Source organism: Thalassophryne amazonica, chromosome 12 (assembly GCF_902500255.1).
Source record: "Thalassophryne amazonica chromosome 12, fThaAma1.1, whole genome shotgun sequence".
Classification (NCBI taxonomy): domain Eukaryota; kingdom Metazoa; phylum Chordata; class Actinopteri; order Batrachoidiformes; family Batrachoididae; genus Thalassophryne; species Thalassophryne amazonica.
In genome coordinates, this window is record NC_047114.1 from 82,970,165 (window position 1) to 82,997,719 (window position 27,555).

Below are 27,555 nucleotides of genomic sequence, written 5' to 3' on the forward strand. Positions count from 1 at the left end.
GGGAGGAGTCCGGCGTACTTGGTTTGTTGATGTGGGCTACAGCGGCAAGCTCGTCATCATGAGGGCCCTTGAAACACTGATTTGGGCCGTTTTTCTTATCCAGAAGGTGAAGTAGAATGTTTTCATTTCTACTAAACTTGTTTCTTTGTTTGTGTATGTTGCAGTTTTGACAGGTAGTTGGTAAAAAGGCGTATTTTTCCGAGCTGGTTCTGGGGCATTAATGTTAGCTTGCATGCTATGACAGTGTTAGCTTGCAAGGAAGCGAGCTGGGCCGCTGGAAGGGAAAAACAAACAAACAAACAAACAAGAAACCCCATCACACAAAGAAACCTCAGACATTAAAATATAAGGTTCATGACAAACTGTTCTAGGTGCGACCACAGAAAGCGAATGTGGGAACATTAGCTACGTTTGCACATCAACAGATTGGTTCCAGGCAGTAAACTATGAAGACATTTACAAATTGAGGGACAATTTTTCTCAGCTGTCTTTTTATATTACCTAAAATGGTGAAAATTGTCCAGTTAATGTACAGCTGATTCTGATCTAGGCCAGTTTCCTAGGGCTTTTTAAAAAAATACAAAAATTGTTCTTTTGTTTCTTATGGCTAATCATAAATAGTGAAATATGTTATAATATATTTTGAATGCATTTGAATTTTGAAATTCGTTTTGATTTTGTTTAGAACTTTGAAATTGCTGGCCTCTAAGTGACATAGAAGTAAAAATTGACTTTAAAACATGGCTCAGTGAAGTAAGTCTAAACTAAATGCATGAAGAAATAATTTCATTATTTTGGCCTACTTGATAACATTAAGGAATTTTAACTGAATGAATACACAAACACTTGAGTGCAACACAAAAAGCTGAAATAAAAAACAATGCCAACACAATATTTTATGCCACAGTCCGTGTACTTGGACAAAGTAACTGAGGTCTGCAACATGTTGTCATGTTCATAAGGCTTTTTAAAAATGTGATCACACAAAATGTAATGTGAAACTTCAGTCAGTATTCTCAGCATGTGAAAACTGCATATGCTCAAGCCAGTTGTTACATTTCAAATGATAATATTACTTCTTTTTAATTTTTTGTGTTGTCCTGTTGATAGGTGGTGGGGGAGTACGGCATGGCCCATTTCAGTGACAAGGGCAAGAGCAAAGGAAAAGATTACTGCATATTCTTCAACTCACAGTGGGCACGTCTACCTCAGGACCTCAATAAGGCAGTAAGGCATGAATGAACAGCCGATAATGTCACATCTCATGCTATGATTAAAGTCAAAACTGTCATCTGTCGATAGGAACTCATGTTAGGCCTATGAATGTAGGCAAAACTAAGCAAACTGCAACAAATATCAGTTCAACACCAATGCAGAACTCTAAAAGTAATCACCAATATTTTAAACTGCAGTCTGAACTGAATGAGGAGCCACTGCAAAGAGGACATAATGGATGTTACGCGAGACCTCTTATAGGACCTTGTACGAAGCCTTGCAGCAGCATTCTGACCTGTTTGTAAGCAATTCAGACAAGACTTACCTAGGCTAGGGAACAGCGAATTACAATACTTAATTGGCATCATTTGAACTACCTTATGTTATTATGTGATACTGTACAAAAGTGAATGATTGTATTCCACCAGTTGTAGATGTCTGCTTGTGAGACATCCTGTTAGGTGCAGTAGTTTTTACATGCTTGACAGAAGATGATTGAAAGCACTAGCTCAGTGTTAAAGGTTAAGTTCACTTTTTGACATCACTAGTTATATTTAAACATTGTTAGCACTCTGGCTTTATTCTTAGTGTCGCATGTAATAAACTTCTTTTTCCCCAAATTTGTTCGAGCGCAAACGGTGTGGCCACCTTAAGGCTCCAAACAAAACCAGTCCATGAATTTCCAAACCTTCCAATTATATATTATTGTTATTAATACCTTCTTGCATTTTCTGATTACTTACAACTTGTTTTGCTGGTGATATTAATAATTTACTATAGGAACTATTTACTCACTGGTGGTAATGTTAGTGTACACTTTGCTGGTGACTGAGTGTCACACAGGAAGAGAGGAAAAAAAAAAGTGGATCACAGCGTGAGATCCCTCTGTGACATAAGGCAGCAGGTGGATTAGTGGTTAGCACGGTTGCCTCACAGCAAGACGGTCATGGGATCGATTCCCTCCTGTGACCTTTCTGTGTGGAGTTTGCATGTTCTCCCCGTGTTTGTGTGGATTTCCTCCAGGTGCTCTGGCTTTCTCCACCATCCAAAGACATGCAGGTCAGGTGAATTGGAAACTTTATAATTGTCGGTCTCCCTTGTAAAAGAGATCACGATCTCAAAGGGACTAACCTGGTTAAATAAAGGTTAAATAAGACAAACTGATTGTAGCTAACTCATGCAAGGTTGATATCAATGAGCGTATTAGGGAAAAATACTTACTTAGTCATATTTCTTCAAACATCTTTGTCCCACTAACATATCAACAATTACAAAGTAGGTTGCTAGTGTTTTCTTCGTTCCTGTATTGCGCATACAGTAGAGTTTTGTAACTTCCTGGATGGCTGCCCCTTTTACTCTCTTTCATTCCTTCTTAAACAACTTTTCTGAAAATGTAATTTCTCGTATAGTATGAAGCATTCGTTAAGGGTGACTAGCACACTTGGAGCCTTGATTTGAAAGGATGATTTATAATATTAGAAAAGTTTCAAAAAGCTGGAATCAAAATCGGATTGTCAGCAAAAAATACTCGTAAATGGCCTCTCCTCAGTAAGTGATGCCCTTGGAGGTTATGGTCAAAGCTAAACTATCTATTACAACAGCTGCCATTAGCATATAATGGAGAAATTTGAGCTTTGCGCTTAGTGCTTAGGCAGTTGCCTTTTAATCCAAATGTACTTTCTAGTGAGCAACGAGTATAGTGATATGATATCCTGTTCCTGTCTGTTACAAGCAGACAGGAACAAACAAGTGCCCTAATTACAAAGTTTCAGTCATTAGTTGATAAAAATCAAATGATTTTTGGATTGAAGTCTTCCCTGACACGGAAATTATTCTGCAGCACTCCTTTTGTCCATTACAAGTCTAAAGATGTTTTTACAATAACGATTATTTGCAGAAATAGTAAAAAAAAAAAAAAAACTCAGCATCATCTCTGAGTCCAGTATTTCTTTCCTGTACCACGTTTCATCCATGTGGCAAGTTTGGCAACTCACCCTGACAGTGGGAACGTAAATTTATTTCAGCTTCCACTGTAACATTCCTTATTATTTATGGAATTCTGCAACATTATTCAGCAGTTATTGAAATGTCAGATTTTGCAATAATTGTAGAAGCAAAGCTCTTTCCTACAAAGATGCTTTTTTTTTATATATGTCGTGCAGTCCCATCTCCAGATTTATGACCTGACGACGTCCGTGCTGTGTTCACCCTTGGAGATCCCAGAGGGAGGCTTCCCCAATCGCATCCTCATGGTGTTGAGGGGCAACTGCACTTTCTACGAAAAGGTCCGATTGGCCCAAATTAATGGTGCCAAAGGTCTTCTCATTGTCAGCAAGGACAGACTGGTAGGCTTTTTTTTTTTTTTTTTTTTTTTTTTTTTTTTTTTAGATGTTTTGGGTTAATGTTTTTACTCAGGACAACTATTTTAATTGGTGTAGTATTGATTTAGAACACACAGCCTAACTGGCTAATTAATGTTATTGGAAAGGTTAATCTGAAAATAGAGGAAACACTTCTTGTTATCACTGAACAGGCAAAATGTCATGAGAAGTGTCTAATAGCATCGAGAGGATCCTTATGGAAGTAAATGTGCTGATCTTTTTATTATATAGTTACCTTACCTTAGCCACCAAGATGCTGGCTGGTGCTGCTGTCCACAGAGCCATTACAAGTCACTTGCAGATGGTGGGCGGTGTTGTAACGAGTCACTGGCAGTCAATATGGGTACTCGCATAGCATTTACTGGTGCTGGATAAGATGTATATTTTTAATGGTTGACGTAGTTAAAGTTTGGCCAGTCAGTATAACTAGCAAGAGTCTACTGGAAAATCATCTGAATTTATTTATTTATTTTAAATATAGACGCCACCAGCTGGAAACAAGACTCAGTATGAGGAGATTGACATTCCTGTAGCACTCATCAGTTTTTCTGACATGTTGGACATAAGTAAGGTAAGAGGTTAACCATGACCCAGTGACAGTAAACTCATAAGACATCCAGCTGACAGTATGTTCATCTTATTTACTCTCTTCTTGGTCGTACTGTGAATTTAGTGGTTGTAAATGCTTTTGTTTGTCAAATATGGACCATCTTAGTAATGATATCCATGTTGCATGATCTCCCCTAGCAGCCATGACTCCCGTTTCCAGACAGTTGACTTGTTGCCGAAAAGTGTCACCAAGGCACTTTTTAAGTGGAAAAAAAACAAACCCAAAAACAAATGAAAATGAAAAATGCATCTGTAATTAAAGCCAAGAATTGATCCATAAAAACAAAGTCTGATCTAATACAAAAGATAAACCTCTGAGGTTCAGGTCAGGTAGCTTTATTAGTGTGATGTAGGTCAGTTCCAGGGATTAAAGTTCTCTGTTTACGATGCATTTACATAAATTGGGATGGCAAAAGGCAAGTTTTGCGCTGACATCATCCTGACTACAAATCAAAGTTGGACGCAAGATATAAAATTTACTGTGTTCAGAATCTTCAAAAATCCATTTTTAGAATAGCGTCTCTGTTTTTGTTTTGTTTTTTTCCCTCCTGGCAGTGAGTCCCTGTCTGTTCCTCTCTGCACTCTGCTGCAGAAGGAGGGTGGCGTTGTGTTTCAGTGCGTCACAGCGCGGTGATGACTGACACAGTGGGCAAAGTGCAGAGTTTTACAAATGTATTTTAAAACTTTTCAAAGTCTGCGCCAAGTGTCTTTGTGAGTGTCTTTGCTGTCGACTTCTGCTTTTGGCTGCTCCCGTTCAGGGTCGCCACAGCAGATCAGTTATTTCCATCTCACCCAGTCCTCTGTATCTTCCTCAGTCACCAACCACCTGCACGTCCTCCCTCAGCACATCCATAAACCTCCTCTTTGGCCTCCTTATTCTCCTCCTGCCTAGTGGCTCCATCCTCAGCATCCTTCTCTCTATACACCCTGTGTTCCTCCTGTGCACATGTCCAAACCATCTCAGTCTTGTCTGTCTGACATTGTCTACAAAACTGTCCCACCTGAGCTGTCCCTCTGATATGTTCATTTCTAATGCTATCCATCCTCAACACTCCCAAAGAAAATCGCAACATCTTCAGCTCTGCCACCTCCAGCTCTGTCACACTTCGTTTCCATTCCTCAGGCATCCTCTGCTTATCAAGATTTTAAGAAACAGTCTGGTTAGAAACTCCACTGCCATCTCTCCTAGACATTTCCATGCCTCCACTGGAATGTCATGTGGACCAACTGTTTTAATACTCTTCATCCTCTTCATAGCTGCCTCACTTCTTCCTTACTAATCTCTTGCACTTCCTGATTTACTCTCTTCACATCATCCAACCTTTTCTCTCTCTCTCTCTCATTTTTTCATTAATCAGCTCCTCAAAATATTCCCTCCACCTTCTCAACACACTCTCCTCGCTTGTCAGCATATTACATGTGCATCTTCTACCACCCTAACCTGCTGCACATCCTTTCCAGCTCTGTCACTTTGTCTGGCCATTCATTGCAAGTCCTTTTCTCCTTCCTTTCCTATTCAGCTTCTTTTACAGCTCACAATATGCCTTTTCCTTAGCTTTTGTCGGTTCTCTTTTCGCCTTACACTGCATCTCCTTGTACTGCTGTCTACTTTCTTTATCTGTCTGACTATCCCAAAACTTCTTTGCCAACCTCTTTCTCCTTATGTTTTCCTGGACATCTTCATTCCACCACCAAGGATCTTGTCTTCCTTCCGCTGTCCAGATGTTACACCCAGTACTTTTCTAGCTGTCTTCCTCACCACATCTGCAGTACTTTTCCAGTTGTTCAAAACTGCTTCCTCTCCATAAGATAAGATAAACTTTATTGATCTCAGAAAGGAGAAATTCACGTTACATCAGCTCTTAAGAAAACATACAGGGTGGGTGCAAGTAGAAGAAAATGTTCATCAAACAGCGTGTGCAAGATAAGCAATGATAATAATACTTGTAACAGTATGAGACATAAGAAATGAGGTAGAAATAGAAAAAAAAAAAAAAAAAAAAAATATATATATATATATATAAACATGATTGGGATTGAAAAGGAGATAGGAGCATCTTCTTTCCAATATGTGAAATGGAGTTTAGGTGTGGTAAGGTGACATTAGTGCTGAGATTTGTAAACGAGTTGTTATTGTACATGATATGTGGACATATTAATATTGATATTGAACGTGCTTTGTGGACATATTATTGCATGTGGTTATTTCACAGTGTTATTGTACAGTCTGACAGCAGCAGGGAGGAACAACCTGTGGTATCATTCCTTCTTGCACTGAGGATGCCTCAGTCTGTCACTGAACGAGCTGCTCAGCTCTACTACAGTCCTGTGCAGAGGGTGAGAGGAGTTGTTTATGTTGGATTTGAGCTTGGTTAACACCCTCCTCTCAGCCACCTCCTCCAGAGAGTCCAGAGGACAGCCCAGGACAGAGCTGGACTTCCTGATCAGCTTGTTCAGTCTCTTTCTCTCCTGCTCTGTGCTTCCTGGGGCCCAACAGACGACAGCATAGAGGAGAGCAGAGGCTACAACAGAGTCGTAGAAGGTCTTTAGCAGAGACCTGCCCACTCCAAAGGATCTCAGTCTCCTCAGGAGGTGGAGGCGACTCTGGCCTTTTTGTACAGGGCATCGGTGTTGTGAGTCCAGTCCAGTTTGCTGTTGAGGTGAACACCCAGGTATTTGAAACTGTCCACAGTCTTTATGTTCTCCCCCTGAATGTTCATCGGTGGGTGAGGTGGTGGTTTCCTCCTGAAGTCGATCACCATCTCCTTCGTCTTACTGGTGTTGAGACACAAGTGGTTGCGCTCACACCAGTCTGCAAAGTCCATGATGACCGACCGGTACTCCAGCTAGTTCCCCTCAGACACGCAACCCATGATGACGGAGTCATCAGAGAACGTCTGGAGGTGGCAGCTGTCTGTGTTGTAGGTGAAGTCCGAGGTGTAGAGGGTGAAGAAGAAAGGCGAGAGGACGGTGCCCTGGGGGGCCCCGGTGCTACACCTTACCACCTCAGACTGACAGCTGCGCAGCCGCACGTACTGCGGGCGGTCAGTGAGGTAGTCGATGGTCCAGGCAGCGAGGTATCTATCCACACCTGCGTTTTCCAGTTTCCCCCGCAGCAGTGCCGGTCTGATAGTGTTGAAAGCGCTGGAGAAATCAAAGAACATGACTCTCACGGCGCTCCCGCTGTGTAGAGTTTTGTAACTCCCTGGGTGGCTGCCCCTTTTACTCTCTTGAACAACTGATCCCTGATGAAGACCACCAGGTGGGTGAGCACTCATTGCAGTAGATAGATGACAACGTCATCTACCCCGATGTTGGGCCTGTAGGCGAACTAGAGTGGGTCCCGGGTGTCGCTCACCACAGTGCGGAGGTGAGACAGGATGAGCCGTTTCATGGTCTTCATGAGGTGGGAGGTCAGGGCAACTGGTCTGTAGTGGGCCGGTTCCTTGGCGTGCGGTGTTTTGGGAACCGGGACCACACAGGAGGTCCTCCACAGGGTGGGGACCACCCCCAGGCTGAGGCTCATGTTGAAGATGTGGCTGAGGACCTCACAGAGCTCATCTGCACAGGTCCTCAGTAGCCTTGGGGAGATCCCATCAGGTCCTACTGCTTTCCTCTGCTTCAGCCGCAGGAGCTGACCTCTCACCTCAGTCGGAGTTGGGGGGGGGGGGGGGTGAGCTGAGGTGGGCTGGTGCTGAATACAGTCGGGGGGGGGGGGGGGGGACGAGGTCCGGGGTGCAGTAGAGGTGACCAGGGGGTAGACGGTGGGGGTCAGAGGGACTGGAGGGATGGCTGCTGGAGACATGTGGAGGGCCGGGAGCAGGCGGGGGGGCAGGCGTGGAGGAGCCAAAACGGTTAAAGTAGCTGTTTAGCTCCTCTGCAAACTGAGAATCCCCATCTGCAGTCCTGCTGGCACCCTGCCCAAATCCGGAGGCAGTCTTGAGGCATCTCCACACGTCTCTGATGTTGTTCCGGGCCAGCTGCTCCTCCATCTTCCCTCCATACACCTTCTTGGCTGCGCTGATCTTCCACTGGAGCTCCTGTTGGACTCTACGCTGCTCCTCTCTGTCTCCCGAGTTGAAAGCCCTCTTCTTCTGGTTCATCAGGGCCTGCAGCTCGGGGGTCACCCAGGGGTGGTTGTTGGGGAAGCACCATACCCTCTGGGTGGGCACAGTGCTCTCCACACAGAATTTCATGTAGTCAGTGACACACTGGGTCATGCCGTTGATGTGTTCACCATAAGAGTTTTGAAACATGCTCCAATCTGTGGTTCTGAAGCAGTTCCTCAGCCTCTCAGTGGCCCCAACATCCAGTGTCTGTCTCACCTGCTCACTGAATTTCTCACAACAGGTTGCCACCATCTGATCGTTTGTTGAGGTCTCACTGTTGTCTTCTTCTTCTTCTTCACCTCTAAAGTCATCCTACAAGCCGCCATCCTACGCTGTCTAACTACACTCTCTCCTGCCACCACCTTACAGTCTCCAATTTCTTTTAGCTTGCATCTCCTACAAAGAATGTAGTCTAACGTGTGCACCTTCCTCCACTTTATGTCACCATGTGCTCCTCCCTTTTCTTAAAGTAGGTATTCACCACAGTCATTTCCATCCTTTTCGCAAAATCGACTACCAACTACCTGAAGTTCATGTACTGAGCAGATGTGTTTTATAAAATTAAATAATGTTGCTGCCTTTATAAGCATATAAATAGGTACTAACAACTACATTGTCGGCTGAGGCTGCAAACACTTGGTTACCGTGTAGGGTTCATCACCGGCATTTGCTCCAAACAAATGGATGGCAGATTGCTAAGATTAACAATGCAAAGGTGTTTGGACCAGGAAGCCAGGGTTGCTTAGAGTGTTGTTAAGGAAAAACTGGTTTACCAGTTGGCAAATTCATCTACAAAGTATAGCATTGCAATCATAATAATTACTGGATCTGATGTGTTTTTGATGTATGGAATGACTGCTTCTGCCTCCTGCAGAACTTTGGTAAAGGACGACAGGTCGCCATGTATGCACCTAATGAGCCGGTGTTGGACTACAACATGGTGATCATATTTTTGATGGCAGTAGGAACTGTTGCTATTGGAGGTTACTGGGCCGGGAGCAGGGACAGCAAGAAGTAAGTAGAGATAATAGAATTGAAATACAGAGTAAAATACAAGAAATTATTCTGTGCATTTGAATACTCAGATGCATGTTAGAGGGCTTTGCACAATGCAAATAAATATTACACAGTGTGTTGTTTTTAGACAAACTTGTCCCAGTTAATATTGATACTATTTTATATGCATAGCACCCCTAAAAGTTGATTTGTTGTGCATATTCCTACATGTAGTGTTGCAACAATTAATCTTCATCAAAGGAAAATAAGTGTCTATGAAGCTAATGAGCTGTCTCTGAGAAAATCAGGTGGGGGTGTCCCGATGGCCAACTCGGATTATGAGGAAATTTTCACCAATTACCCTTCAAATAGATTGATTAGGCATGGTAAATTTTATTTTACCTTACCTATTTTACTTTAAAAAATATAGTAAAAATGGCCAACTTTGACAAAGCAATTTTCAAATCCGAGCATGTGGTTAGAAAAACTGAGCATGAGGCATCATCAGGGATTCCCTGAACCTCTGTAAACCATTGTCCGTTCGGTGGAACTTTTCCTTATGTTTCTATAATCAGCACTTTTTGAATTTTATAGGCGGACACTTTTAGGGCCAAATCCTGATGAGCAGGAAGTGGCAGAATACTGGTACTGTATCACATGATCATATGTCTTAGTTTTGTTTAGCTAAGCTAAAAACCTACATTGCCACCCCCATGGTTTTCTCAGAGACAGCTCATTAATATCTGTATTGATCATACAAATTGTTTGTCTCCACAGAAAAAGATCATTTAGTCTTGTTACCCCCACCAATGAAGTTAGGCAGAGGTTATGTTTTCACCTGTTTGTTTCTTTGTTTGTTTGTGAACAGCCTGTAACCCACAGTTTTTCATATATCATTATGAAGTTTTTACAGCGGGTTCATGTCCTGATAGGCAAGAACTGATACAATTTTCAACGTCAGTCAGGAAAAATCTTGGAAAATTTGAAAAATCCCTATCCTTAACATTGAATGAATTTTCAAAAATTCAGAACTCTGTCAAAAAAGATCAAATTTCTTTCATGTTTGAGAGCGTTATGTAGGATGGTATCCTTTATCGACTGACAGAGTTTGATCTGGATCTGATCCGAATTACAGATTTTGTGGCCATTTAAATTTAATATTGAGAACCCCATTTAATGTATATTTTACATTATATCTTAAACAAGCATGCTCCAATCACGCTCGTATTTGAAAGTGAAGTGCAGACAGGCACTCACTATCGCCTGACAAAGTTTGTCTGGATTGTGGATTTTGTGGATATTTGAATTTAATATTGAACAGCATTTGGTTTACATTTTGCATTATATCTCAATCAAAAGTGCTTCAATCACTCTTATGTTTTTCTGGCATGGATTTACCTACGCCACCAAAATTGGTTGGAGGTTCCAGTTTTAAGCCTGTTTGTCTTTCAGTTATCAGTCACAGACCAAGTGCCAAAAGCGATAACAAATTGTGCATAGCAGAGATAACCAATGTTCTGTGAAAATTACTGGGTGAAGCCTGTGAGTCCACTTGGCTTTTCCCAGCCACTGGAATAATTTGTTTGAGATTCAGCAATTTTTCAGGTTGTCCCAGATCAAACACTTGGGAAAAATCAGTGTCGGCTGCAAAGAAGCACTGTCGACACTTACGCTTCAACTCGGTGGCTACTTGTAGGATCCTGGATGTGGTAGATGTTTGACTTCTCTGGTGTGAATCCAGCCTGTTCTGGCTGCCGAGCAGCAAGTTAACTGGGACTGAATCCTGGTCAAAATAATCCTTGCAGGGACGTTTGCCACCTCAGAGGGCAGCATAGCATCACAGTAGTTACTGCAGTCCATTTTCTGAATCCACTTAGTCCTGTTGGGGGTTGGGGTGGCAGGAGCCTATCCCAGGGGACATTTGGCGAAAGGCAGGAACACCCCAGACTCTGATTAGATTAGATAGAACTTTATTAATCCCTTGGAAAGACTCCCTCAGGTTAAATTTTAGACTTTGTTGAATTGTTGGCAGGTTGACCATCCTGACCCATTTTGAAGTTTTAAACCACCAGTAAAAATGAAAGATTGAAAGAGAAAAGTATCTGCATTGACTAAATAACAATAATAGTTTGTGGATCCAAATGAGTTTTCCTCAATTTTCCTGAATTTCCTCAACAAACAGCTGTCACTCTCCCAAAAACACCTCATCATCATGTGCCTCTTCTCCTGCAGACGCTACATGAAGCACAAAAGGGATGACGGTGCGGAGAAGCAGGACGAGGAGACGGTCGACGTCACCCCGATCATGATCTGCGTGTTTGTGGTCATGTGCTGCAGCATGCTGGTGCTGCTCTACTACTTCTATGACCGTCTGGGTACGAGCCAAACACACTGAGATAACGGTGTTCACGTTCATGGCCCCCGTTTTGAGCCGACATACCGTCAGTCGGTTAATGAGGCTAATTCTCCAGTGTGTTCAGCAAACCGCTGAAGAATGTTTCCACCATGGTGGCACAGTTCAGCACACAATCATTTGGTGATGTTTAATTTTGTTTGTATGGAAAATTCTAGAAGGTTTTCATTCATTAAGACGTCAGCTCAAAATGTTTTGACGTCATGTGGACGCTGGCAAACCTGTTATTTGTTGATGGTTCAAACCAACCATAACGTATATGAATGATTGGTTTGTGTTACTCAGCTCGTCTCCGCTTCTTTCCTCTTCAGCCATTTGGGTGATTGCCATCTTCTGCGTGGCGTCCTCTGTCGGCCTCTACAGCTGTCTGTGGCCTTTCATCAGGAGACTCCCTTTCTGCAAGTGCAGGTCACACTCAGCCAATCAGTTTGGTTTCACATTAGTCAAAGCCACCTGTTCACGTGCTCTCTCACAAGTTACCTGGTCTTTAAAGTGTAGGTGATACCAAAAAATGTGCACAAATAATCGCTAAAACTGACGAAATGTTGATATTTTAAAAAGTCCTGAACAATAAAAGTCTATAAGTGCGCAGGTGAAGGATAAACTACAGCTGTCTGAAGCCTGCGCTCTATTTCAGGCCTCAGCTGCAGCCATATTGTTGCTATGTCATCACAAGAACGGCACCTGCTGATTCAAGCCCAAATCAAGTGTAAACATGGTGGAGGTCAAAACTGTTTTTGGACGATTTTTTTTTTTTTTTTTTAGTGTGGAGCTTCTTTTTTTTTAAGTCCATTCTGAAGGTGTTTCTGAAGCAGCTGTGGGGACACAGCTTTTATGGTTTAGAGCATTAGTTAGATGACAAACTCTGGAGGAAAGCCTTCAGTCTGACAACAGTGACGATATTGGCAGAGTTCAGAACAGAGAATGGTACTTATTTAAAAAAAAAAAAAAATACAGGCGAGTTCGGCATGGGTGGAGGTGATAAACTGTTTTTTGTTTTTATTTTTGCCAGCTCTTTGGTTGTAATCAACTGATTAAAAAAAATAGTTTTACTATCTGAAATTAGAAAAACGATGAGGAATTGTAGATTTTTTTTTTTTTTTTTTTTTTTTTCTTAGAAACAATTTCAAATTTGAAAAATGACATGAGGGACTGAAGCAATTTTTTAAATATTGTTTTCCTTCTTGAATATGTTATTAAAAATAAAACCATTCACGCAAGAAGTAAATATATAGTCTTCTTACCTGTCTGTTTCAGTGAGATCATCTTTAACCCTTTTCAGGACTTTTGGGGTCCATTGGACCCCATGGCATTTGCTTTCTCCATACTGTGCTCACTTAAGTCCTGAATAGGATTAAACTTATCCACCTTTACAAAACCACATCTGAAAAATAATTTAATTCCTTCTGTCCTGGTTGAAGAAAACTCCAATTTGTTGCTACTTTGGTGTCAGGTGCCAGCACCAGCTGTAATCAGTTATTGCGGCTGATCGATCCAGTGACGTGCCATGTTGTTAACGAGCAGCTTTACGCTGCAAGAAAAAGACTCCCAGCGCTTCATAACGTCTCAGTCTGCATGCAACGACATTATCCCAGAAAACAATAAAATAATCTGAAGATCCTCAGTTTTGTCTCCGTGTGGAGTGGAGTAGCCAGGGTTTCCGTGCAAGTGGGCGCTCATCAATATAAGTGTTCCACCTGCCAGTAAAACGTAACCATTCTGACACCGAAAACATGGTGCAGCTCCGACCCGAACCATGGGGCTGTCAGTAACCTGTAAAAATTCATAAATTAATGGGATAATTAAGATAATGGTTCCGGAGCTGATGCCACTTCCTCCTCCTTCTTGTCCAATGTCAGCACGCCGGGAAGTTCCTGGTTTTTAGTGGCGCGCAGTTCAAAATCCAAATATTTATCTCTTCAAGAACTGCGCACCAGGAAAGGATAAATTTCGAACTGTTGTTTAATTTTAGTCTTAACTGTTAATGAAAACATGTCATTACGTGTCACCTACAGTTTAAAACGTCAGCATGTAAACGAAACATTAAGCCATATGCTAAAATTCAGAATACTGTTATTGTGTCCTGCTCTCATTTCCAAATATTAACCCGAATATAAATGGCCCTGATTATAAGAGAAATCCCCCCACCCATTTTTTTCCAAGCCAGTTTTGGAAAAATACTTTCTGAAGACCATAGAATTTAATTTTTTTAAGTAAATGCTTTTATTTGAAACTAATGCTGTTAATAGTATCTAGAATACAACCAACAGTGGCCACAACACGCAGTGACAACATTCTAGATCTTATGGGTGTGTATAACTGTTTGAACAGCCAGAAACTGTAAGGTTGTCCCACGCCAGCTGTTGCCGGAGGCTTGGACCCCGTCTACACCTGCTGTGAGCTGTTCTGAGAATGATGAAGACCAGTATGGTTTTTCTGCAGTCGTGTTAATTAACACATGGACGATCTTGTGCCCACAGGATTCCAGAGAATAACCTTCCATACTTACACAAGCGGCCACAAATCCGCATGTTGCTGCTGTCGGCCGTGTGTATCGGGGTCAGCATCACGTGGATGGTGTTTCGCAACGAAGACCAGTGAGTGAAAAGAGAACGTCAGAATATTCCTGTCACATTCCATAAACCGTCTCACAAAAATATTTTTGGTTTGGCCAAGTGACAAGATAATGAATCACATGTACAGTTTACAGTTTTTCATTTTTTTCTTGTTTGGGTGGACATATTTTTGGGTGGAAGGACCCACCCACTTTGCGCTTTAGTGAGCCATTCTGAAAATGTTTAGAAATTAGATTTGCAGCCTGTATCTGCTGTGGCAACCCCGAGTGAAAACAAGGGGAGCAGCTGAACGGACTTATTGTTAACTGACTGTAGCTTCCCCTCCAATAATATAAGGAAGCAGTGTTTGTGTGGATGGGATCCTAAATGTGTGTGAGGTGATGAAGTGGAGATGATTGGTGTTGAGGTGGAATGAAATTCGTGTTGTGTCATGCAGATGGGCGTGGGTCTTGCAGGACACCCTGGGGATTGCTTTCTGTCTCTACATGCTCAAAACTGTCAGACTTCCCACATTTAAGGTGAGTGTTCATTCGTATGTGAGAACTAGAAGCAATGTGTGGAAAAAGGTTTTAACGGTTTTCTAATGAATGTTACGTTTCATCACAGTTTGCCAGTTGAACCTGTTTTTGTTTTGTCTGCAGGCTTGCACTTTACTGCTGGCAGTGCTTTTTATCTACGATGTTTTCTTTGTATTTATTACTCCCTTCTTTACAAAGGTACGTTAGAACCACTTTGATTCCGTCAGGCACTGTTCACACTGCTGAGTTCACATGAGGCCTCTTTGTCCACAGAATGGTGAAAGTATCATGGTGGAGGTAGCAGCTGGTCCCTCGGACTCCTCCACACATGAAAAGGTGGTTTGTTTTCAAGCTCCCCAGCTCCCCGTGTCTGGGGTGCAGTGTTTGAGTAGGACACAAAGTGACAGGGGCAATAATGTTTCTGTGCTCTGCAGCTCCCCATGGTGCTGAAGGTGCCGCGGCTAAACTCCTCTCCTCTCGCTCTTTGTGACCGGCCCTTCTCCCTACTGGGGTTTGGTGACATTTTAGTACCAGGTATTGCTGTGTCTCTGACAAAGTGGGTTATGTTTTCACTCACACCTTTGCTTGACTCATAATTATTTTTTTTTTTTTTTCTGTTCTACGACAGAATCCATCAAATTCTTGTTTGGTGAATCTGTGGCCAGAAACAGGAAGTAATGTTAAAAGTAGAATGTGCCAGGGTCAAACTTACCCTGCAGTACAGGTACTGGCCATATAATTAGAATATCATGAAAAAGTTTATTTTAGTAATTCCATTCAAAAAGTGAAACTTGTATATTATATTCATTCATTACACACAGACTGACATATTTCAAATGTTTATTTCTTTTATCTTTGTTGTATATAATTCTCATTTTACATTGTCCACATTTTATTTTACTTTATCTTATGTTTATTTAGTTGTACATATACTCTGAACAATTTATTGTTAAATTTTATTATCTTTTATTTGGCTAAAAATTGCTTGCACCACGGAAAGCACCTTTTTGGAGTTGCACTCAAATCTCATTGCAATGCAAATGACAAAGGCGATTTCGATTCTGAACTTTATTATAACTGACAACTAATGAAAACCCCAAATTCAGTATCTCAGAAAATTAGAATATTGTGAAAATGTTCAATATTGAAGACACCTGGTGTCACACTCTAATCAAGTAAATAACTCAAAACACCTGCAAAGGCCTTTAACTGGTCTCTGTCTAGTTCTGTCGGCTACACAATCATGGGGAAGACTGATGACTTGACATCTTGTCTGGGCTAAAGACAAGGACTGGACTGCTGCTGAGTGGTCCAAAGTAATGTTCTCTGATGAAAGTAAATTTTGCATTTCCTTTAGAAATCAGGGTCCCAGAGTCTGGAGGAAGAGAGGAGAGGCACAGAATCCACTGTGCTTGAGGTCCAGTGTAAAGTTTCCACAGTCAGTGATGGTTTGAGGTGCCATGTCATCTGCTGGTGTTGGTCCACTGTGTTTTCTGAGGTCCAAAGTCAACGCAGCCATCTACCAGGAAGTTGTAGAGCAATTCATGCTTCCTGCTGCTGACCAGGAGATACAGATTTCATTTTCCAACAGGACTTGGCACCTGCGCACAGTGCCAAAAGCTGCCAGTACCTGGTTTAAGGACCATGGTAGAAAATCTATGGGGTATTGTGAAGAGGAAGATCTGACACACCAGACCCAACAATGCAGAAGAGCTGAAGGCCACTATCAGAGCAACCTGGACTGTCATACCACCTGAGCAGTGCCACAGATTGATCGACTCCATGCCACACCGCATTGCTGCAGTAATTCAGGCAAAAGGATCCCCAACTACATATTGAGTGCTGTACATGCTCATAATTTTCATGTTCATACTTTTCAGTTGGCCAAAGTTTCTAGAAATCCTTTTTATTGTATTGGTCTTAAGTAATATTCTAATTTACTGAGATACTGAATTTAGGATTTTCATTAGTTGTCTGTTATAATCATCAAAATTAAAATAAACATTTGAAATATATCAGTCTGTGTGTAATGAATGAATATAATATACAAGTTTCACTTTTTGAAAGGAATTACTGAAATAAATAAACTTTTTCATGATATTCTAATTATATGACCAGCACCTGTAGTTTTAACACTGTACCAATGTGCCCCGAGTAGTCGGATAAAAAGTACTTTTGCATTTTTAAACCACATCAATAGTCCAGGGCAGTGTCACAATGTGTTGGCATTTTGCTGAAATGGCGATGGGATGTGGCTTTCTATTTTGTTTTCTCCAACTTGTAAACTATAACCACTTTAAGTTTTTTTGGGGGGGGGGGGAGTTGTTTGTTTTTTATAAAGGTTGATGGACTGGGTCTCTGCATTTTTTTTTTTTTTTTTTTTTATCCCTTTCTCTGCAATTCAGCAGATGCATTTCAGCTGGAGGTTGAAGATGCAGCCTCGCAGTCAGTTGTTTTTATTATTATTTTATTTAAGTTACCGTGATTGTGAAGTGTTGTGTGTTGCCCAAAAAAGCAAAAATTAAAAAGTCAAACACTCAGTGTGAGTCTGAGGGGAAACAGAAGAAAAAGTGGACTTCTGTTTCTGTTCTGTTTGTCAGTGTAGCCGGGGACAGAGCTGTGACTCGTCCGGTCTCTCTGCCCCTCACACTGGGCAGAGAGAGACGGCAGCCGGCCACCGGGTCAATAGTCCCTCCACACGTAGAGCAGACCGTGTGTTTTTTTAAAATAGACAAACACACTGCTTCGCTTTAAATGCACAGTAAGTCTATTTCAGATGATCAGCGTGGACCATCTTTCTCTTAAAAGGCTTTATTTTACTCTGTGTCACGTTGGAAAACGGTAGCTATCATTGCTAATTTGATTAGCTGTTATGCTCCAGTCTTCGTCTGTTTTTTTTTTCCCTGCGGACGTTGCAGCGCCACACACAGGCCTGGCATATGCACTACAACATTAAACGAAGCTTCGAGGCACAGAATTTGCCTTGAACATTTTTTGTAATCGAATTATTCTAGTTACTCGACTAATCATTACAGCCCTATTTCACTGATTAACATCGCTTTGAGCAGATGGAATCAGGTATTGCAAAGAAAACCTGAACCCTCTCTGCCCTTTCTGAAATGAGTTTGAGACCTCTGCTCTAGCCAAACCAACTGGTCTTTGAGGGTGTAGTATGCTGGGGTGCAGTCCAGATTGCCTAGTGTGTGTACACTATAAGACATCCGGCGCAAAACCGGCAGGTTCCTCTTTAAGAGCCATCAGTAAAAGATTCATGGTACCACAAGGGAATTTGCCATCTTACACAGAAATATGAGACCACTGAGGAAGGAACTCCAGTTAAGACTCCAGGATAACAACTCAGGAACTGATGGTGTTTGAGGCGTCTGCTCTAAATGTAACACCATTGACCTTCAAGAAAGCTCACAATCACCTTGCCAGATTGTTGAAAAAGCAGAAAACTATTACTTAAACACATGACCTTTGTCCTATGATCAACTGTGAGGTTTCATCTAGTTTTTTTTTTTTTTTTTTTGGGTGGTGGGGACTAATGGCTTCCTTAATGCAGTGAGTTTCAGCTGTTGGTTTTAAAGTGCCTCTGTGTTTTTCCCTTTTCAGGCCTGCTGGTGGCGTACTGTCACAGATTTGACATTTTAACACAGTCCTCCAGGATCTACTTCATGGCGTGTACGATTGGTATGTTGCGTGTCCTTGTAGAATGAAATGTAACCGTAGATGTTTCCTGGGTGTGATTGGACTCTAACCCTTCTCCCCTCAGCGTACGGTGTCGGCCTGCTGATCACCTTTGTGGCGCTGGCGGTGATGCAGATGGGCCAGCCGGCTCTCCTCTACCTGGTGCCTTGCACTCTGCTCACCAGCCTCACTGTGGCACTGTGGCGCAGGGAGTTGCCCCAGTTCTGGACTGGAAGCGGATTTGTGGTGAGTACCTGTTTGATATGAATACTTACCGTGGAAAAGCAAAAAGACATAGAAACAACCAAACATAGTGTTTTAATAAGGTACTCCGTGAAGTTAAGTAAGCCGTTTGAGTGACACGACCTTTCTGTTTTACTGTCCCTCCGGCTGCCGTGGTTGCTCCTTTATTTTATGGTGGGTGTGCTGTAGTGTGGCGCTGCGGGTTCAGCTGTCTGTGAATGTCACTGCAGGTATCACATCTGCACGTTTACAGTTTCACACTCTAACAGCCTGATCTTGTCTTTACTTGTCTGCGCACATAACGTAGTAACAACAACAACAACTGGAGCAGTGGATTAGATGGTAGCCAAGTGGCCAGTGTGCAGTGGTGGGCACAGTTCCACTAACTGCTAATTAGCGAAGCTAACTTTTTAGTTAACAGATTAGCTTTTCAGGTAACTTTGAAAACCATCAGCAGACCAATTAGCTTCTGCTAAATTTAGTTCCGTGAACTTTCAGCCCGCTAATATTTTTTTGGTGGCACAGTGAGTAAAGCTTAACGGTCAAAAACATTTGTAAACCCTAAAATTATACATGTTAGTTACTGTCATGTGTTTTGCAACAGTCAGACTTCTGTGAGAAGCTCAGCCCTCCCCCAGCACAAGGGGGTGGGCTGGCTACCGGCTGCTGTTGCGCAAAAAAAAAAAGTCAATTATTTTCCACATGCAGCAACACAGACGTGTGGCAGGTGACATGAAACACAAAGCAATTTTCACTTATGGTTTTATTATAAACTAAACTAATTCCGGACAGTTTATCACCATTAACAGCAACTCTTGTCATTTTTACAAAGTGAAAATATCGCACATATCTTTTAAAGTAATGTGTTAATTCTGAAGGTTTGAGCAACAGAGACACACGCCAAAAGGCATTATGTGTCCTCTCATCACCCCCCCCCCCCCATCAAAATGCATAGAACACTGCCATCTACTGAATGGGAGTGTGAATAGACAAACACATTTGTGAATATAAAAATGCTTTTTTTTTTTTTTTTTTTAGCAAATAAAAAAAAAAATTACATTTACAAATACACATTTATTTGTAACAACCAACATACAAGTTACAGTAACTTTACAGGGGGTGTCACACAATTACATAATTTACAGGGGGTGTCAGACACTGTCTTTATACATAGGAAAATATTAGTGACTGATGTGTCACCATTTCATGTTGTGGGTATATCAGTCATTCAAAAGAAATGTTTTGTTATGAGAATTTTCTTCATCAGCAGCTTTTGTGAAAAATTGGCATTTTTTTATTTTTATTTCAGTTACACAACAGTATATCATTTAAAAGTGGAATACCATACACAAGTTACACTTGGTCTATTCACACTCCCATCAAGTAGATGGCAGTGTTCTATGCATCTTTTGGGGGGGGGGGGGGGGGGGTGATGAGGAGACTCAGTCATTTCCAATAATGATTTTGACGAGTGTGTCTGTTAATGCTCAAACCTTCAGAATACCGCATTACTTCAAAAGATGTGCTATATTTTCAGTTTGTAAAAATGACAGTGTTGCCATTAATTTCGATAAACTGTCTGGGATTAGTTTTGTTTATAAGTGAAACCGTGAGTGAAAAGCACTTTGCGTTTGATCTCTTGTGCCACTGTACAGTAGTGTTCAGAATAATAGTAGTGCTACTTGATTAAAAAGATTAATCCAGGATTTGAGTAATTTCTTATTGTTACATGGGAAACAAGGTACCAGTAGATTCTCACAAATCCAACAAGACCAAGCATTCATGATATGCACACTCTTAAGGCTATGAAATTGGGCTATTAGTTAAAAAAAAAAAAAAAAAGTAGAAAAGGGGGTGTTCACAATAATAGTAGTGTGGCATTCAGTCAGTGAGTTCATCAATTTTGTGGAACAAACAGGTGTGAATCAGGTGTCCCCTATTTAACGATGAAGCCAGCACCTGTTGAACATGCTTTTCTCTTTGAAAGCCTGAGGAAAATGGGACGTTCAAGACATTGTTCAGAAGAACAGCGTAGTTTGATTAAAAAATTGATTGGAGAGGGGAAAACGTATACGCAGGTGCAAAAAATTATAGGCTGTTCATCTACAATGATCTCTAATGCTTTAAAATGGACAAAAAAAAAAAAAAAAAAAACAGATGCGTGGAAGAAAACGGAAAACAACCATCAAAATGGATAGAAGAATAACCAGAATGGCAAAGGCTCACCCATTGATCAGCTCCAGGATGATCAAAGACAGTCTGGAGTTACCTGTAAGTGCTGTGACAGTTAGAAGACGCCTGTGTGAAGCTAATTTATTTGCAAGAATCCCCCGCAAATCCCTCTGTTAAATAAAAGACATGTGCAGAAGAGGTTACAGTTTGCCAAAGAACACATCAGCTGGCCTAAAGAGAAATGGAGGAATATTTTGTGGACTGATGAGAGTAAAACTGTTCTTTTTGTGTCCAAGAGCCGCAGACAGTTTGTGAGATGACCCCCAAACTCTGAATTCAAGCCACAGTTCACAGTGAAGACAGTGAAGCATGGTGGTGCAAGCATCATGATATGGGCATGTTTCTCCTCCTATGGTGTTGGGCCTATATATCGCATACCAGGTATCATGGATCAGTTTGGATATGTCAAAATACTTGAAGAGGTCATGTTGCCTTATGCTGAAGAGGACATGCCCTTGAAATGGGTGTTTCAACAAGACAATGACCCCAAGCACACTAGTAAACCAGCAAAATCTTGGTTCCAAACCAACAAAATTAATGCCTCGCAGATGTGAAGAACTCATGAAAAACTGTGGTTATACAACTAAATACTAGTTTAGTGATTCACAGGATTGCTAATAAAGCAGTTTGAACATAATAGTTTTGAGTTTGTAGCATCAACAGCAGATGCTACTATTATTGTGAACACCCCCTTTTCTACTTTTTTTTTTTTTTTACTAATAGCCCAATTTCATAGCCTTAAGAGTGTGCATATCATGAATGCTTGGTATTGTTGGATTTGTGAGAATCTACTGGAACTACTGGTACCTTGTTTCCCATGTAACAATAAGAAATATACTCAAAACCTGGATTAATCTTTTTAGACACATAGCACTATTATTCTGAACACTACTGTATGTTAAAAGTAAATCACACTTTTTTGGCAGCAGCGGGCCGGGTGCATAAAGAGAAAACTCTGGCTCGTTGTTTGTTTTGGATTTGTCATCGCTTTTGAATTTACCCAGCAGCCCTTGCAGTGCTTAAACTTGAAACTGGCTTATCAGTAGCTGATAGTGTACCGAGTCAATACTAAAAGTTAGGGGTTAGCTGTAACTTCCACAAATTGTTTTTGTGGTTTAGCATTAGAAAAATGAACTTTTCAGTTAGCGGGTAAGCAGTTATCAAAGCTAACTTTTCAGTTAACTGTGCACAGCGCTGCCAGTGTGCTAGCTTCCACAATGGAGGGTTCCCAGTTCAAGACCACCCGTGCTCGTTCATGTAATGTGAAGTTGCATCAGGAACAGCACCCAGTGTAAAACTTGTGCCAAATCAACATACAGATCCTATCAAAAGGGAGAAACTTGCAGTATAAATCAACTCCGCTGTAGTGGGACTAGTTGATCTAGTTTAGCAGATGATCTGATATGATTCAGTTTGAATTCCAGACTTGCACTTTGCAAAACATCCTAAATGGCGATTTCATAATCTAAAAGTAACATTTGTGAAACTGTAATTTTAGATAACTGACTGAATATTAGTTCTGACTAGGCCTGGATGATGTGAGGAAATCCTGTGATATCACTGGACGATATTGCGATTGCAATGTGACTTACGATAAAATGAATAAACATTTAGTTAAAAGGGTCATTTAACGTTTTCGTCTAGATGTCTTTTGATGTAAGTTTTGTAGCCAAGTACATCAGTAGAAGACTGTTGATCTAACGTAGCATCTTTATGCTTCCAACAACAGGATGGATGTCCGACGTGTCTGGGTGTTGGATAAAACCTCACCATTCCACCACACCAGTAGTTTTAAATTGACATTTATCCATTTACTGCGTATATTTGACTCAGACTGTATTTACTGTGAATTTGTTTTTTTTTTTTTGTTTTGTTCTTTTTACGGCAAACATGCGCATGTAATAGTGGCCAGCAGGAGGTGCTATGCAGTAAATCTCACTCCCTAATGTCAAAAGCTAGTCGTAGTGTTATGTCTCAAAATCCTGGTGGATCTCTCAGAACATTAGAAAATGTTGATATAAACTTTGTGTTTAATTTTAGCTAGCAAACATTACACGCTAATATTACTGCACCAGTGTTTTCTTTCTCACCAGTCATTTTTGTTACTCGTCCACTAGTCTGAATCAGTTTTTGCTGGATTTGGTCGTCCATCTTGAGTCAACAAAATCTTGTTGTAATCAGCTGGATTTTGGTCAGTAACTCTGGCGGCGTTTGGCTGCTTTGTCGCAGACATGTAGGCAAGCAGGTCACCCTACTTACTGCCATCTTCAGGCCAGATTTTTTCCCCCCAAAAAATCCTTGAAAGAACAAGTAATCTTTGTCCACTTTCTAAAATAACCCAACATAATCTCTGCCTCCTGTGTTGCCCCTGACAAACTACACTTGGGGGAGATGATGGTCTAGTGGTTAAGGTGTTAGGCTTGAGTCCAGAAGATCATGGGTTCAAATCCCTGCCTGACTGAAACATCACTAAGGGCCCTTGGGCAAGGCCTTTAATCCCCTATTGCTCCCGGTGTGTAGTGAGCACCTTGTATGGCAGCACCCTGACATCGGGGTGAATGTGAAGCATAATTGTAAAGCGCTTTGAGCGTCTGATGCAGATGGAAAAGTGCTATATAAATGCAGTCCTTTTACCATTCATATTACCTTACGTTACACGGTGTGAAAATAAAATTATTTTTCTTATCCATTGTGATTTGGGTGAGCTTTTGAGATGTGCTCATTGTGCATATTCATGTCGCAATGACAGTGAAAATGCGATTAATCTTGCAGCACTAATTCTGACTCATAACATTTCCTTTAAGGATTTCTACAATAGTTTTGCAATTCAGAAAAGGACGTGACTGCGAGTCTTACGCTCCATTCGATTTACCCTGGAAGTGGTCAATTGTCGTGTGTTTCCACTTTTGGTGTTTTTATTATTATTATCAAGCACTCAACACACATGAAGTTCATTTAATTGAAGAAACAAACTAGTGAAAAAGGTAGTGTGTCCACTGTTTTATTAGATCAAGTATATCAACAAAGAATTAGAATATGTACTGGATAATCTTCAGGTTAATATTACAGGAAGTTTTCTTGAAAATGAATAAGCAGGCATCATTGACGTCAAACACGAGAAAACGTCAGGCCAGAGAGTCACAGTTCCCAGTTTCCATTGAATGTGTCATTATTTGTGAGACATTTCCCGTCATTCAGACTGATCTGCAGGTGTTCTGAACTATCCTTATGATTATTCCAGATGTGCACAGCATTACCTTTCCATTAATTTACGCACTGATCGCTGTTAGCAACACGAGATGAAAAAATGTTTTCATTAGTTGTCCAAGTGCACTTCAAACCAGAATGCATCACTGGAGTTGCAGCTCCACAACTGAGAATGTGGGTAAAATGTATTTTCACTTATTGGCTTCTTTTTCTCTGCTGTTGTGATTTGTCTTATTTTCTATCTTGTGCATTATTTTGTTTGATTCTTCTTCTGTTGTTTGGTCCCTGTAGCCTCCCGTAGTGCATGCACCAATCACATGCACACAGACTGTGGCCCCGCCCACGGACCGACCCCCAGCTAAACCACAACTTCAGTCCACAGATGGCACCAGCAAAAAAGAAGACTCGCCTCAGGAACCGCCTCCCACCGAGAAGGAAGGAAACACGTCAGACTGAATGGATGATTAGTGCAGTTTTTTTATTTTTATTTTTTTTATTTTATGTGTTGATTTGTCTTAGTCAGTGGACAGTTTAATTATAGATGTTTATGTGCACGGTGTGCAACAGGAAGAGCAGAGAACACTTCTGAATGAAACCCAGTGCTGTTACTTTACAGTTTGTGCTACATAAAAGGGAATGAACAGTGTAAAATGATGCACTACAGTCCGCCGCTAGTCTCAAACTCGCTAGTTTTAGCAGTCTGTCCATTAGAAGGGAATTCCATGTTTTCATTTTTTTTTGTTGTTGTTTTCCAACTTGGGCTTTGTTTAAAGATGCTTGACTTTTTTTTTCACTCGAGACAAAAACGATAACTGGTCCAGTATAGCTGTAGTTAGCTAATACAGTATGAACTGATGAGACAAGCTAAAAACTTGATAGCGAACCACTTATTGCCAGTAAGTAGTAAAAATGTCAGACATTTCTGGTAGTTCTTTCCTGTTGTAAGCAGAACAAGCACCTCATTGACAATCATGTTGTAGGACTTAGCGGAAAACAGCACTGCCAAACAGGAAGAAGGCTAAGGTAAGTTATTGCCTATATAATAATTACTTGTTTTTGAAAGTTTCTCTACAATTATTGATGTAAACTTGCACATATGTACCTCCGGATGATTCCTATCCATGCTACCAGATAAATGTAATGACTTTTGCCTAGTTCTGGTGATAGGCAGGGGTCAGCGTTGAGCATTTTAATTCACCCTATAGGCATCCTGTGAGGCAAACTAACTACATCAGTGATATTGTGTGTGTGTATATATATATATATATATATATATATATATATATATACATACACACACACACAGAGCTCTTAAGTTGTGTCGCAGGGTTGCCCTGCGACGTGAGTAAATTAAGAACCCCCACGAATGTTTCAAGACATTTTGGAAACTCCCTTGCGAATGCCATTCACATTCTTATTGCCAACAGTCTCAGCCCAGTGAGATACTCACCTTGGCATTTTAAAAAATAACGCAATGCTAAAATACCCTAGGCCATATGAACATGAGTAGGAAACAGAATGTAATCTTCTGACCTCTTAAAATAGGTCAAGGTTAGCTGTCTTTGAACTTGTCCAAGGTCTGTGTCCCAAGAATGGTCCGTCTGCCTTTTGAAGACCCTGGCAGTAATAGGACTGGACTTATGCTGAGCACAGGCAGACAGACGGACGCAAAACCTGATAACGCAATGCCAAAATGTGGCCTCAGGTAATCAGTGCTGGACCAATTATCATTTTTATTCCTGGGCCTAGATTGAAAATCCCGGCATTCCTCTTTAACCTTATTTATACTGAGAACATTTCAATATACGTAAATTGAGTTAAATAAGGAACCACAGCAGTGACAGCTGAAGGTTTTTCTACTCATTAAAAATGTGGTGCTACTACTCATAGATGTTGACTGAGCCAAAGGTATTCATTTTTTGCAGTTTTGTTTTCTCTTATTACCTTTTGGTATATTTTATTTTGCATGCTATGGTTTTGATTTTACTCGTATAAACGCAGTTATATGCTGTAGTGCAGACTTTATGCACCGTGTTGGTGGAGTAACGTTTAAAATGATTGGTTGTTGGTTTTGGCCTTACTGTGTCTGTGGTGGAAGGGTTGTGCAGAACTAAAAAAAATGCACAAGCGTTGTACTGAAAATAAGGTGCTGCAGCTAAAACGTAGGGGCTGAGGAACAAGTAATGGCTAAGATGCCACATCACCAACGTGAATCGGCACGTGTGTAATGGTTAGTGTCGGTTAATGAAAGGAGCTTTTCTCCCAGTTAAAGGATGTACTGTTACAGCGTTGTGTTTCTCCACACAGAGACATCAGTCTCTCTCACTCACACACAGTTTTTAATGCCTTGGAATCAAGAAAACATGGGATCAGTGCATCCTCAGTTCAAGGATTTCGTTCGTCTGGGAAGCATTTGCACATTAAAAAAAGCCAAGTTAATTAGACTGAGTTGAATTTGTTGGTTTGTGCCCGTTGTACGCTAGCGAGAATTAAAGAAAACCTATTGTAACACTACACACAGTATTCAGTTTTGCGTGTCCATTTCTAAACAAAGGCAGCCGGTTGCATATGCATCACTATAAATCTGTTGGCCATACACTTAAATCCGGCAGTTATGTAAAATGTGTTGAAGGTGCAAGGCCTTAATGTATGCTCTTGCTGAATTGGTAAAAGGGTTTATCATGAAGTTATTCCTCAGTATAGTTTGTCATAAAGTGGGTTTGAAATACCTCTTAAGAATGACGCATAATAAAAAGATGTTATTTGCTATTTGTTTTTTGTATTTGATCTTCTTTCGGAATGGGTTCAGCAGTTTGATGTCTGGATATAAATCAGCTGAGTGCCCTTTGTACCCTATTTTCCAGAGTATAAATTGGGTTTGTTTTTTTTAAAACAAGCTTAGGAGGGCCTGTGAGTTTTATAGTCCAAATAAATAAATAAATCACTAATTGTTATTAATTACAAATGTGATAATTATGTTATTAGCAGGGGTGGTGGCCAAGTGGTTAATGTGCTTGGTTTCAGTTCAGAAGGCTCTGGGTTCAAAAACCCCACCCCTGCCACATTTCTCCATGTAATGTGGAGTTGCGTCACGAAGGGCATCCGGCAAAAACCTGTACCAATTCAACATGCAGATCCACCTTGGACTTGCTGTGGCGACCCCGAGTACAAACAAGTGAACAGCCGAAGGGACTTACTTTTTATATTTGTAATTATGTTGGACTTTTCCAGGAATCAAAGCACTAAACAAACTAATAATAAAAAAAGGCAGTATTAAAAAGTACACTACAACAATGCACAAAAATCCCAAACTAAAGAGTTGATAATACAGAAAAGAAATACAACTTATACTTGTGTATGACTTAA

The 27,555-nt window shown here is 41.0% G+C and overlaps 1 protein-coding gene across 2 annotated transcripts; it reads left to right on the plus strand.

Moving 5' to 3' along the window:
- sppl2 (signal peptide peptidase-like 2) lies at nucleotides 1–26,954 on the plus strand. Of its 2 annotated transcripts, XM_034182462.1 has the most exons (16): nucleotides 1–106; nucleotides 1,111–1,227; nucleotides 3,378–3,560; nucleotides 4,078–4,167; nucleotides 9,189–9,328; nucleotides 11,543–11,685; nucleotides 12,035–12,131; nucleotides 14,204–14,320; nucleotides 14,736–14,817; nucleotides 14,941–15,015; nucleotides 15,091–15,153; nucleotides 15,252–15,351; nucleotides 18,433–18,510; nucleotides 18,593–18,753; nucleotides 18,940–18,980; nucleotides 24,481–24,582. In XM_034182462.1, the coding sequence occupies exons 1-16, from the start codon at nucleotides 59–61 to the stop codon at nucleotides 24,488–24,490; spliced, it is 1,545 nt and encodes a 514-aa protein (XP_034038353.1). In that variant the 5' UTR covers nucleotides 1–58; the 3' UTR covers nucleotides 24,491–24,582. The 2 variants fall into 2 exon arrangements, with proteins under 2 accessions (XP_034038353.1, XP_034038352.1); XM_034182461.1 differs by lacking the exon at nucleotides 18,940–18,980 and having other exon boundaries at nucleotides 24,481–26,954.
- The last annotated feature ends 601 nt before the right edge of the window (nucleotides 26,955–27,555 follow it).

Coding starts and splice junctions, on each gene's coding strand:
- sppl2 (XM_034182461.1), top strand. CDS start 59: ATGAGGGCCCTTGAAACACTGATTTGGGCCGTTTTTCTTATCCAGAAG. Junction 12,132..14,203: donor CTCCCTTTCTGCAAGTGCAG/GTCACACTCAGC, acceptor TTGTGCCCACAG/GATTCCAGAGAATAACCTTC. Junction 15,154..15,251: donor ACTCCTCCACACATGAAAAG/GTGGTTTGTTTT, acceptor TGTGCTCTGCAG/CTCCCCATGGTGCTGAAGGT.